At 44.0% G+C, this 12,917-nt stretch overlaps 1 protein-coding gene across 1 annotated transcript in view; it reads left to right on the top strand.

The window, feature by feature from the left end:
• LOC121289681 (protein CC2D2B-like) overlaps positions 1-12,917 on the top strand; it is a 365,202-nt gene that overhangs the window by 150,607 nt on the left and 201,678 nt on the right. The window contains exon 28 of the mRNA XM_041209305.1: positions 10,532-10,616. Within this exon, the coding sequence (XP_041065239.1) occupies positions 10,532-10,616 (85 nt within the window). The remainder of the gene's footprint in view (positions 1-10,531; positions 10,617-12,917) is intronic.

Raw genomic sequence — 12,917 nt, 5'->3', positions numbered from 1 at the left:
TTAGCTTTCTTGATTATATACTGTACCTGCATAATAACTTTTTGTGACTCATGCACTAGAACACCAAGATTGTTCTGCACCTCAAAATTCTGCAGTCGTTCTCCATTTAGATAATGCTCTGCTTTTTATACTCTTCCTGCCAAAGTGAACAACTTCACATTTTCCTGCAATATACTCCATCTGCCAGATTTTTGCCCACTCACACAGCTTACCTATATCCATCTGCAAACTCCTTATGTCTTCTTCACAACATACTTTCGCTCTCCTCATCTAACTCATTGATGTAAATTGTAAAAAGTTGAGACCCCAGCACAGACCCCTGTGGGACTCCACTCGTCACATCTTGCCAATCAGACAAAGACCCATTTACGTATACTTTCTATTTTCTGCCAGCCCCTACACCATGAGCTTTTATTTTCCACAATAAACATTGATGTGACACCTTATTAAATGCTTTCTGGAAATCCAAGTACAGTATGTCTGCAGGTTCCCCTCTATTGACCACACATGTTACTCCTTCAAAGAACTTTAATACATTGGCTAAACATGACCTCCTTTTCATAAAACCATGTTGACACTTCCCCATTACCTTGAGCTTCTCTAAGTGCCCGGTTATAATCTCTTATAACCTCTTTAAAGAACGACTGTAACACCTTCCCCATGACAGACGTTAAGCTAACTGGCCTATAGTTTCCTGTTTTCTGCCTCCCTCCCTTCTTGAATAAAGGGATTATATTTGCTACTTTCCAGTCTGCTGGAACCTTTCCAGAATACAGGGAATTTTGGAAAATTAACACCACATCTAATACCTCTTTAGCCACCTCTTTTAATATCGTAGGATGAAGTCCATTTGGACACGGAGACTTATGCAGCTCCATCAGTTTGCTCAGTGCTGCTTCCCTTGTAATTTTACCAAGTTCCCCTCTCCCCTCCACTTCCTGATTTATAGCTTTACTGGAACATTTTTGTATCCTCTATAGTGCAGACAGATGCAAAATATTTGTTCATTTCATCCACCATTTCCTTATTATCTACTATTAACTCCCCATTGTTACTTTCTAGAGGACCAACACTCGCTTTACCTACTTTTTTCTTGTTTAAATACCTGTAGAGACACTTGCTATCCATTTTTACATTTCTAACTAGCTTCCTCTTATACTCTAATGTCTTTTTCCTGATTAACTTTTTAGTCATTCTCTGCTGTTTTTTATATTATGACTAATCATCTGACCTGCCACTTATCTTTGCTCAGTTACATGTTTTTTTCCTTAAGTTTGATGGTTTCCCTAACTTCTTTAGTTAACCATGGATGGTGGGTCCTCCCTTTAGAATCTTTCTTTATAGTAGGATATACTTACACTGAGTATTCTGAAAAATCCTCCTAAATGTCTACCACTGCTTCTCTATTGATCTATCCCCTCCCCTGGTATCCCAGTTCATTTCCACTAGCTCAGCTTTCATGCCCACATAGATGCCCTTATTTAAGTTTAAAATACTAGTCTTAGACCTACTGGTCGCTGCCTTTACTCTGAGGTCATTAATTAATCCTGTCATATTACACAATACCAGTCTAATATAACCTGCTGTCTGGCTGGTTCCAGAATGTGTTTCTTTAGGAAACGACCTCAAAAGCATCCTATGAACTCCTCATCCAGGCTACTACTGCCAATCTGATTTTTCTAGTTTATATGTAGATTAAAGTCAGCCATGATTGTTGCCTTTCCTTTATCACAAGCACCCAATATTTCTTCTTGTGTACTTTGTCCTACATTGGTTAATGTTAGGGGGCCCGTAGACCACTCCCACTAGTTGCTTGTTTCCCTACTATTCCTCATCTCCACTGAAACCGATTCTATATTCTGATCCCCTGAACCAAGCTAATCTCTAATTATTGCACAAATGCCATCCTTGATTAACAGTGGTACCCTTCACCTTTACCTAGCTTCCTATTCTTCTTGAACGTCAGATACCCCTCAATGTTCAGGACCCCATCCTTGTCATCTTGCAGCCAGATCTCCGTAATGGCTATCAGGTTATATTTATTTACTTCAATGTACACTATCAATTTCTGTACTTTTTTATGAATGCTATGCTCATTCAGATACAGTGTCTTCAATTTAGTCTTTTTATTATCTTTGTGATATTTAGTCTTGATTATTTGTGCATTCTTAGGTTTTTTTCTCTGTCTCTTCCTGCCAATCTCCAACACTCATTTTCCATATTACTATTATCCTCTCTTACCTTGTCTCTACTCTTTGATATACCACATATTTCCACATTTGATCCCCTGCCCCCACTATTTAGTTTAAAACCCTCTCTACTTCCCTACTTATGCAGTTCACAAGAACACTGGTCCCAGCTTGGTTCAGGTGTAGACCGTCCCAATGGTGCAGCCCCCGCTTTCCCCAATACTGGTGCCAATGCCCCACAAACCGGAACCTACTTCTCCCATACCAGTCTTTGAGCTACGTATTCACCTCTATAATTTTATGTACCCTATGCCAATTTGCACATGGCTGAATTAATAATCCAGAGATTATAACCTTTGAGGTTCAGCTTTTCAATTTAGTACCTAGCCCCTCATACTCTCTACGCAGAACCTCTTTCCTAGTTATAATTATGTCATTAGACCTATGTGGACCATGACAACTGGATCCTCCCCCTCCCACTGCAATTTTCTCTCCAGCCTTGAGCAGATGTCCCGAACCCTGGCTCCAGGCAGGCAACACAACGGTCTAGACTCTCACTCTTTGCTACAGAGAACAGTGTTGATCCCCCCTCACTATATGTCCCCTACTACCACTACATTCCCTTTATGATCCCCCCACTTGAATGGTTTCCTGTACCATGGTGCCAAGTTCAGTTTGCTCATTTATCCTGCAGCCCCTGCTTTCATCCAAACAAGCTGAGAGAACCTCAAACCTATTTGACAATTACAGAGGCTCACACTCCTATACTTCTGCCCCCTGGGTCCCCTTACCTGCCTTTCTCACAGTCACACCCTCTGCTGACCGCTGACCAAATCAGAAGGCCCTATCCTAAGCGTTGCGACTGCCTCCTTGTACAAAGCATCCAGGTAATTTTCCCCCTCCCTAATGAGTCGCAGAGTCTGTAGCCCAGCTGCCGGCTCAATAACTCTGAGATGAAGTTCCTTGAACTGCAAACACTTACCGCGGATATGTTTGCCTTGGATCACAGTGTTATCCAGGAGCTCAAACATGCTGCAGCCTTGGCACATCACCTCATCACCTGTCCTTCTATGCATAATGTGTTTTAAATAATTACTTAATTATGTTTGTCACTTACTTATGTTGCTTTTTTAATATATTTTATTAACTTTACCACCAATTTGCATATAATTGTAAACCTTAGGGATAGAATAAAACTTACCTACTTACCAGATACTCACCAAACACCTAGCTCCTTTCTCTGTAGTAGAGCACAAACCAATTTCTATAGGATGAGAAAGAAAGTAAAAGGAAACTAACACCTCCTTTGCCCCTTCACCGATCTCCCCTACTCACCAAACTCCAAGTCTTCACTCAGTTTCCTCAACTGCACTCCATTTGCCAAGAACAGGTCAGAGGCTGGGAGTTATGCAGAGAGTAAATCTCCTCTCGACTCACCAAAGCCTGTCCACCATCTACAAGGCACAAGTTAGGAGTGTGATCGAATACTCTCTATTTACCTGGAGAAGTACAGCTCTAACAAAGCACAAAAAGCTTGACAGCATCCAGGACAAAGCAGCCCCTTGATTGGCACCTCATCCACTACCTTTAACATTCACTCTCTCCACCACCAACAAATAGTGGCAGCAGTGTATACCACCTACAAGATGCACAGCTCACCAAGGCTCTTTCGACAGTACCTTCCAAACCCGTGACCTCTACCATCTAGAAGGACAAGGGGATGGGAAGACCGCCAACTACAAGTTCCTCTCGAAGCCACGCACCATCCTGACTTGTAATTATATCATCGCTCCTTCACTGTTGCTGAGTTAAAATCATGGAACTCCCTCCAAAACACTGTGGGTGTACCTACAACACATGGACTGCAGCGATTCAAGAAGCAGGCTCACCACCACCATCACAAAGGCAATTAGGGATGGACAATAAATGCAGGCCTAGCCAGCAATGCCCACATCGCATGATCAAATTTTAAAAAAGCATATTTAATGCTGAAAAACATTCCAAAGTTCCTCATTGAAGTAGAATCAGGCAAAAATTGACTCTGAACCAAAGCACCAGATATTAGGAATGGTGACAAAAATATGGCCAAAGAGTGTTTTAAGGTGGGTTTTAAAGGAAGAGGAGGTGGGAAATCAGCTGCTTAAAAAAGCTCATTTTATTTGTATTTGCTAAATAATTTTCATTTAGCAAATCTGAACTCTTGGAACACTTTAGAAAGTAACAGTTTCCCACAACCAAGGAGTGGTCAAGAGCCCTGAGAATAGCTAAGGTTGGAGGCAGATGACGGAAATGCTATTTGTGCTTTTAAAGTAAGGCCGAGATTTTCTGACCCTGCTCACTGCCAGGATCTTCTGGTCTGTTGAAGGTCAATGGACTTTTGGCTGGCCCACCACACCCGCTGTGGTGAGTGCTGCCACAGCAAGGTTGGAAAATCTTGACCTAAGAGGTGATAAATCAACAAAGAGTGCCAACTGGCCCTGGAGTGGCTGAGGACAGAGGCAGGTGAGGTCAGAAAGGAAGGAACTACAAAGGCAATCCACTTTGGGGAAAGAGGAGTTTTTTGCTTCTCATCCACTGGCTGAAATTTTCGATTGCTACCCTGTGATGCTGCTCCATTGTCAATCCATTCTTGTCCTACAACCTCAGATGCTGTTGACTTCCTTCACTGGCTTTATCTGTTTGAATTCAACAGGGCCAATAGCACCCCAGCAAACAACCCTCAATGCCTTGCATAATTCATACAAATAAGATCAGTGAAAGATGAAGCCAGCAGCAGATGGCATAAATTTGCATTTTTAATTTGCACAATCATTAAAAATGCAAATTGGTAACAGGATCATAAATACATCCATGCCAACTTTAGACATTATTATGCATTAAACATGGAAGGACCCGTGTCAACAAGTAACTTTGACAATTGCCTTCAAAACTCTGCAATGCCTGATCAGGAAAGTCATCCATTTCATAGGAAGGAATAATTTCAAAGATAGAAGATGATGCAAAAGAAGTTGCTGAGTGCAATGTTTATTCCAAGAATAAAAAAGGTGACTACCTTGCAAGCAGTGAATAAAGCTTTGGTTAACATTTTTAGGAAGACCTTAAACAAATGATCTGTACCTGTGAATTGCTGATAAGGCCATTACCTGGGCTCTATTGCATTGCTAGTGCTAACTCTATGGGAGTCACAAAGACATAAAGTGGTACAGGTCATGCTGCAGGCCACTTCTGCCACATCGCAAATGATTCCCCATGTGTTCAGCTGTGTGAGGAACTCCTTCCCCACTAAAAGGACAGGAATCTGACTTGCAGTTAAGGTATTTTATGAAGAAGTTTGTGGAAGTCGGCTCTGGCTCTGCAACATGACCAACAAATGGTGGAAGAAGCAGCAGAGAGGGGAAGATCTGTGAAGAGGGAAGAGGCAGCAGGCTTTCCCCTATGAACCACTGGTTTTCCAAGAGCACTTCTCATGCCTCCCTCTGAGCCAGGAGCTCTGCTTGGAGCGACTCAGGTTCACCAACCTGATCTAGAACCTCAGACCAGGATGATGATGGTGCTGCCAGTGGCCATTTAAGATCACTGTGACATTAAATTTCTATGTGACCAATTCCTTTTGGACAGGAGCAGGCAACATATCCAATATCTCCCTGTAGGCCTTCCATTGATATATCTGGGAAGTGATAGAGGCTCTGTATGTCAAGAGAGGTGATTTTATGACATATTCTCTAAGGAAAGAGAAGCAGGATGAACAGAAATGTGAATTTGCCAGGAAAGCAGGATTCCCTATGATGCACAACACCATTGACTGCATGCACATGGTTCTGTAGGGCTCCCCCACCCCCCACTAATGTTAACAGAGTGATGTATAGGTACCACAAGGGCTACCATTCCATCAACATGCAGCTGGTATGTAGCCTAGCGCAATATATCATGTCAGTTGATGCTTGCTATCCTGGAAAGAGCCATAATACCTTCATTCTGATGAAGTCTGCTGTTACTGCCATATTCACACTTCCAAGAACAACCAAGGGGATTTCCCAGGGACAAAGGCTCTCCAAAAGCTGATGGCCCCCCTCCATCAATCAACCATGTAAGTACAGTGGTTGTATAACATGAGCAATGGAGTCACCCCAGGAACATCAGGGAACAAACCATTGGCATGATGAAGCAACAGTTGGAATTTCTGAACCTTTTGGGGAAAGCCCTCCAATGACCATGAGACCATGGCTTCAAGTTTGTAGTGGTCTTCTGCCTCCTCCACAACATTGCCATCATGAGAGTACAGCTGTTGTTACTAGAAATCCAAAGCAACCTTAGTGTAAGGAAGAGGAGACAGGGTGGATGGAGTGCCAATCAAGGGGCTGCTTTGTCCTGGATGGTGTCAAGCTCTGAGTGTTGTTGGAGCTGCATTCATCCAGGAAAATGGAAAGTATTCCATCATACTCCTGACTTGTGCCTTGTAGATAGTGGACAGAATTTGGGGAGTCAGGAAGTGAGTTACTCTCCACAGAATCTGCTCTCGTAGCCATAGTATTTATATGACTGGTAAAGTTAAGTTTCTGCTCAATGATAACCCCTAGGATATTGATAGTGGGGATTTCAGCGATGGCAATGCCATTGAATGTCAAGGAGAGATGGTTGGATTCTGTCTTGTTGGAGATGGTCATTGCCTGGCACTTGTGTGGCACAAACGTTACTTGTCACTTAGCAGCCCAAACCTGAATATTGTCCAGGTCTTGCTGCTGTTGTGGACAGGGTAGAGAGACAAACAGAATCCCTTTATTTTTCTCAGCATCTATCCATAAGCAGAGGTGTTTAAATTTTTCGAAACAGACTGTAACATGTTTCCCCAAACCTTCTGTTTGTGAAGTCAATTTTAAAGTGGCTCACAGCAAACTGTCTTTAGGGTTAAATCAGAAGCATTGTTTAATCATACATTCAAATCCAGGGGATTATCATTGCAACTGCATGCACATACAAACACACAAGATGGAGGTAGAAAAGAAAAGAGTTTTACAACTAGGAATAACTTAAACTGAAAAAATTCCCCAAAGCTATGGATATTAGTTCACGTGAATGACAGTGTCCAGAATGTTAGCGCCCAGTGAGGAGTTTCGGTCGGAGTTTAGGTTCAGACCGGTTTCGTTAGCTGAAAGCAGGAGTTGCAGAATTCCTTCAAAGTTGGTGACAACGCAGCAAGATGAAGTTGGTATACAGAGATTTAGTCCACCCTACAGGTGATGGCAGGAATATTTCAGAGAACCAGGTTTCAAAGAGGTTTAGGCTTGAGGCAGGCTTTGTTGTCAGCTTGTCCTACTTTGGTGTTGACAGGTTGGATGTTAATAGCCGACTGCCCTGGGAGCCCAGGAATGTAACATTAAAACTTTCCAAAGGCCAAAGGAGCTTAGGTCATGTGGTGTTGCCCATTGATGAGTCAGTTCCAGGCTAACAATCTGTTTCTATGTCTCTGGTCAAAATCCATTGTTCATCTGAGGAGATAAATGGTGGCTATTAGCACCTTCACAGGTATAATGATTTTCGATGACTCTCTGTCTCTCTTTGTTATCAGTCTAGGCTGGGAAGACAAACTGTCTACTGCTCCTTTGTTTCATTGATTGTAATGGATCCATGCAATAATAGGTTTGAGATTCCACAAGAATGTGTATTGAGCTTTATCTTCTAATTACTGTTGGAAGTTTCCAGAACTGTAGCCAACTTGCAAATCATGTGACCTGTGGTAGCCATGTTTTTTGGTCCGGAAAGTCAATTTTTAAATAAGCAGAAAGAGAGATTTGATTTAAACAGTTTATGACCTCTTTCATGAGTAATAGACATGACATTTTTTCTGTCTTCTGGGAAAAAAGTGAATTCTATTTCATTTTTTTTAACGTCTTCTTGCAACAAAACTAAAGAAATAAAGAGATATACATTCATGCTCTCATGTACACTTAAAAATCGAAAACACAGTTAGCAGGTGCAGTGTCAGTTCCCTGCTATATTCTGAGGGTTTAAACTTAGGATAGGATGTTACCAATGACATTGTTCTTTCCCAAAATGTGGGTAGTTTTTAGGTTGAAGGGCTGCAAGAAACACCCGCAGAACAACTTGCCATTGGTCGTCTTGAATTTTTCTAGGAATTCCAAAGGGTTGTGGTCTGTGTATACTAGGGTCTCTCAGTGCCCACGGCGAACATGGATTTCAAAATGCTGGAGAACTAGAAGGAGACCCAGGGTTTCTTTCTCGACTGTGGAGTACCTTTTCTGGTGTTCATTGATCTTTTTGGAAAAAAATACAATTGGATGCTTTGGAATCATCTTCCTGGAGTAGGATGGCTCCTACCCTAGATCGCTGGTGTCAATGGCCACCCTAAAAGGTTTACTAAAGTTTGGGGCAGTTAGTATGGGTTCATATACCAAGATGGCTTTTAATGTTTTAAAAACCTCTTGGCGCGTCTCTGACAACACGATCTTTGAATTTCTTTTTCGTGCATCTGTTAGTGGGGTGGATAGGGTGCTAAAATTCAGGACAAACTTTTGGTAGAATCAGAACATCCCTAGGAAATGCTTGATTTCTCTGGCTTTTGGGAGTAGGGAAATCGACTAAGGCATGTACTTTGGCTACATGGGGTAGCACATTTCCATGTCCTACTACATGTCCCAGATAAGTCACCTTGGTCTTTGCGAACTCGCTTTTAGCCAAGTTCAATACAAGGTCTGCCCTTTTCAGACCCTGGAACACTGCCTCCAGGTGGTGTAAGTGGTAGCTCCATGTGTCGCTGTAAATGATCAAGTCATCATCTGCACAATTGCTGAGTCCAGCTAGTACCGGGTTTGTCAAAGTTGAAAGGTTGCTGGTGCATTTTCAAGGCATAGGCCACTGGTATAGGCCATCTCAGGTGACAAAGGCCAAGATTTCTCTTGCCTTGGAGCTCATGGGTACTTGCCAGTACTCTTTTAAAAGGCTGATTTTGCTGAGATAGGCTGTGTGGTTCACCTTGTCTATACAATCCTTAAGGCATGGGATAAGATGAGTGTCCACCCTGGTTACCCCATTTGCTTTAGGGTAGTCAATGCAGAGCGATTTTGATCCATCCATCTTCAGGACCAGTACAGTGGGGGAGTTCCAATTACTCTTGCTAGGCTCAACTATATTATTCAGTATATACTGGATTTCCTGCCTTCCCTGACCCTTGTCGGTGATCAGCCATTGGGGTTTTGATTTATCAGTGGGATGGCTCCCATGTCCACTGTTAGGGTGGTACACCCTAGTTGGTCCTTACAGATTTCTTTAAATTTTCTGAGCAGCGTGGCCACATCTTCCTGTTGTTCTTTGGTCAGGTGTGTTAACTGGGCATTTAAGTTTTCCAAGACTCCGGTTTAGGCCAGCCTGGTAGCCGGGGGTTCAACCAGAGGATCCTCCAGCCCCTCCTCCTTGGCTGCCCTCAGATATTTCCACCCTCTGGCTGACCGGCTGCCTGTTTTTTCATGGTTTGCTGGGAAGCTTTTAAATGCTCTTTGGCCACTGCATAGGCATTGAAAAGCCATTCCTGGAAGATGGGGACATACTCCAACATGGAGGTGTCCTCCTTGGGCTCCAGAAACTTCTCTTTTAGTAGCTTCAGGGGGCCCCACATCTCAAGCCCATGCTCATGCTGAAGCCAGTGGACTAATTCGGGGAGACCTTGGTAACAAACAGCAGGAAACCTAACTCCTTGTCCCAGTCATGTGGATATTTGGAGCAGTAGGCCCTAATCATGTTTTTAGGGTCTGGTGATACTGTTCTAGTCCTCCCGGGGGTGATACGCTAGGGACTTCAGCTGTGTTATTTCTAAGCTGCTTACAACCTCCTGAAACACTTGAGACATGAAATTGATTCCCTGATCCGATTGGATTTTTCTTGGGAGGCCTTCCTGGGTAAAGAACTGGACTAGCCCTTTGATCATGGCCTTGGTGATCTCCTTGAGGGGAATGGCTTTGGGGAATCGGGTGGCTAAATCCATTATGGTGAGCAGGCATTGATAGCCAGTCTGGGTTTTGGGTAGCGGCCCCACACAGTCTATCAGTATTCAGTCAAGGGGCTCATCAAATGCTGGAATGGGTTTGAGGGGGGCCGGTTTAATTGTGGACTGGAGTTTCTGTGCAATCTGGCAAGCATGGCAGGTTTTGCAGTACTCGGCCAAATCAGACCAGAGACGAGGCCAGTATATGATCTTGCTTACGTGGGCTAAAGTTTTTCGGGTACCCACATGTCCAGCCATTGGGAAGCACAGGCTATATTCATAATCTCCTGACGGTATTTTGTGGGCATTACAACCTGGTGGAGTACTGTCCACTCTTCATCTGCAGGCCTCCTCTGGGGTCTCCACTTCTGCATTACTACGCCATCTCGCAAGTAGTAGCACTCAGGGATTTGGGTGGCTTCTGCCTCAGAGTAGGCAGCCTGTGGTATGTGTTTTACTTCAGGATCTGCCTGCTGTGCTTCATTCAGGGAGGCTTGGCTGAGCACCTCATCCTCATCAGACAGGTTTTTGAAAAAAGGGTTTCTGCTAACCTAGCCTCCAGCTCATCCAGCTGAGCACTGGTTCCCTCTCATCTTAGCTTGCCTGTCTAGCTTGGGACTGGGTCACTACACAATTGGGGAACTTCCCTGGAACATCCTCCTGCAGCTATTTATTTTCTCTTTTTACACTTGACTGGTTTAGAATTATAGGGGATGCTAACACCTTGCCAGTCAAATCGTTCCCAAGTAGGAAATCTATCCCTGCCACTGGCAGTTTAGGGATAATTCCTACAGTCACTGGACCCGACACTATGTCGCACTGTAGGTGGACCAATAGAGGGAGACAGACATGTATCCTCCTCTCACTCCACTGTTCAGTGCCTTAGCTTTCATGAAGGACACAGGGAGAAGGCTTAGGTTTTTCTTCAACATCAAGGATTGAGTGGCCCTTGTCCCGGAGCAGTACAATCAACTTGCTCACATCCTGGGAAGTGTGCAGGGCCATTGTTCCTGGGAGGACAAAACTCTCGTAGCTCTCAGGAATTTTGTCTGGCTCGGCCACACATAGGGCAATACCCTCAGAGAGGCTAGTTTCTGCAGCAAGAGTCCCTGCCTGATCTGCTGCACCATCTACTGGAGTATCCTCCTTGGGAGTACTTTTGTGGAGCCCTAAAAGATCCATGGTCTTCCCTTTTAGCTTCCAGCATTCAGGTCTGGAGTGACCTATTTGGGTGTTCTCCTGGATACTGCTTTGGTGTTGACAGGCTGGATATTATCAGCAGACTGTGCTAGGAGCCCAGAAACGTAACATTAAAACTTGCACATGTTGATCTGTGCAAGTGACCTCAAGATGGTGTGGACTGAGGAGGCAGTCTCAGAGGGAATGAGGCCAGATGGACGTGTGAGGGTATGTGTGTGAGAATGGGTGATGATGTCCCTGGAGCTGGAATGAGATGCTAGTGAATGTGATGGGCTTGAGTGTGTGAGTTTAGAATGCTGAGTTGGTTGCCATACCCTGGCTGCAAGGATGGGATCATTCATCCTCTATCTGCACTGGATGGCCAACCTCTTCTGTGCAGCATTAGCACTGATCACCACTACCATTACCTACAAAGCCTGAGTGGTAATGTTGCTACTCCTCCTGTGTCCAGAGAAAATCATAGCGGACCTGCACGGCGTCCAAAGGGCACTTGAGGGCTGCAGTCTTTTTGTCTTTCGGGGCCATGTCTTGTTTGCTGCAGTCCTGGGCTGGAAGCACTGACTGCGGCTGTACTTTAAATGTGGTGCCTGGCGTGATGAAGCAGTGAGGTGATGGTGTGGCAGTCAAATCGGAGTCTGCCCACCATGGAAAAGTAGTTTTCTGGGAATGCATAAATAATATGGCGGGGGTTTATGACGATATGGTGTGAAAACCTACCATCGTGACCGGTGGGTAAAACCACATTTAGTACAAATCCATAAGACCATAAGACATAGGAGCAGAAATTAGGCCATTCTGCCCATCGAGTCTGCTCTGCCATTCAATCATGGCTGATAAGTTTCTCAACCCCATTCTCCAGCCTTCTCCCCGTAACCTTTGATCCCCTTACCAATCAAGAACCTATCTATCTCGGTCTTAAATACATTCAATGACCTGGCCACCACAGCCTTCTGTGGCAATGAATTCCATAGATGCACCATTCTCTGGCTAAAGAAGTTTCTCCTCATCTCTGTTCTAACAGGTCTTCCCTTTTCTCTGAGGCTGTGCCCTCGGGTCCTAGTCTATCCTACTAATGGAAACTTCTTCCCCACGTCCACTCTATCCTGGCTTTTCAGTATTCTGTAAGTTTCAATCAGATCCCCCCCTCATCCTTCTAAACTCCATCGAGTAGAGACCCATAGTCCTCAAACCTTCCTCATATGTTAAGCCTTTCATTCCTGGGATCATTCTCGTGAACCTCCTCTGGACCCTCTCCGGGGCCAGCACATCCTTTCTGAGATACGGGGCCCAAAATTGCCCACGATATTCTAAATGTGGTCTGACCAGAGCTTTATAAAGTCTCAGCAACACATCCCTGCTTTTATATTCTAGTCCTCTCGAAATAAATACCAACATTGCATTTGCCTTCCTAACTACCGCATCAACCTGCAAGGTAACCTTAAGAAAATCCTGGACTAGGACTCCCAAGTCCCTTTACACTTCAGATTTCTGAATTCTCTCCCCATTTAGAAAATAATCTATGCCTCTATTCT

The sequence above is a fragment of the Carcharodon carcharias genome, chromosome 17 (genome assembly GCF_017639515.1).
Source record: "Carcharodon carcharias isolate sCarCar2 chromosome 17, sCarCar2.pri, whole genome shotgun sequence".
Taxonomy (NCBI): domain Eukaryota; kingdom Metazoa; phylum Chordata; class Chondrichthyes; order Lamniformes; family Lamnidae; genus Carcharodon; species Carcharodon carcharias.
The sequence above is the reverse complement of the archived record's forward strand: the minus strand, read 5'-3'. Positions and strand labels throughout refer to the sequence as shown.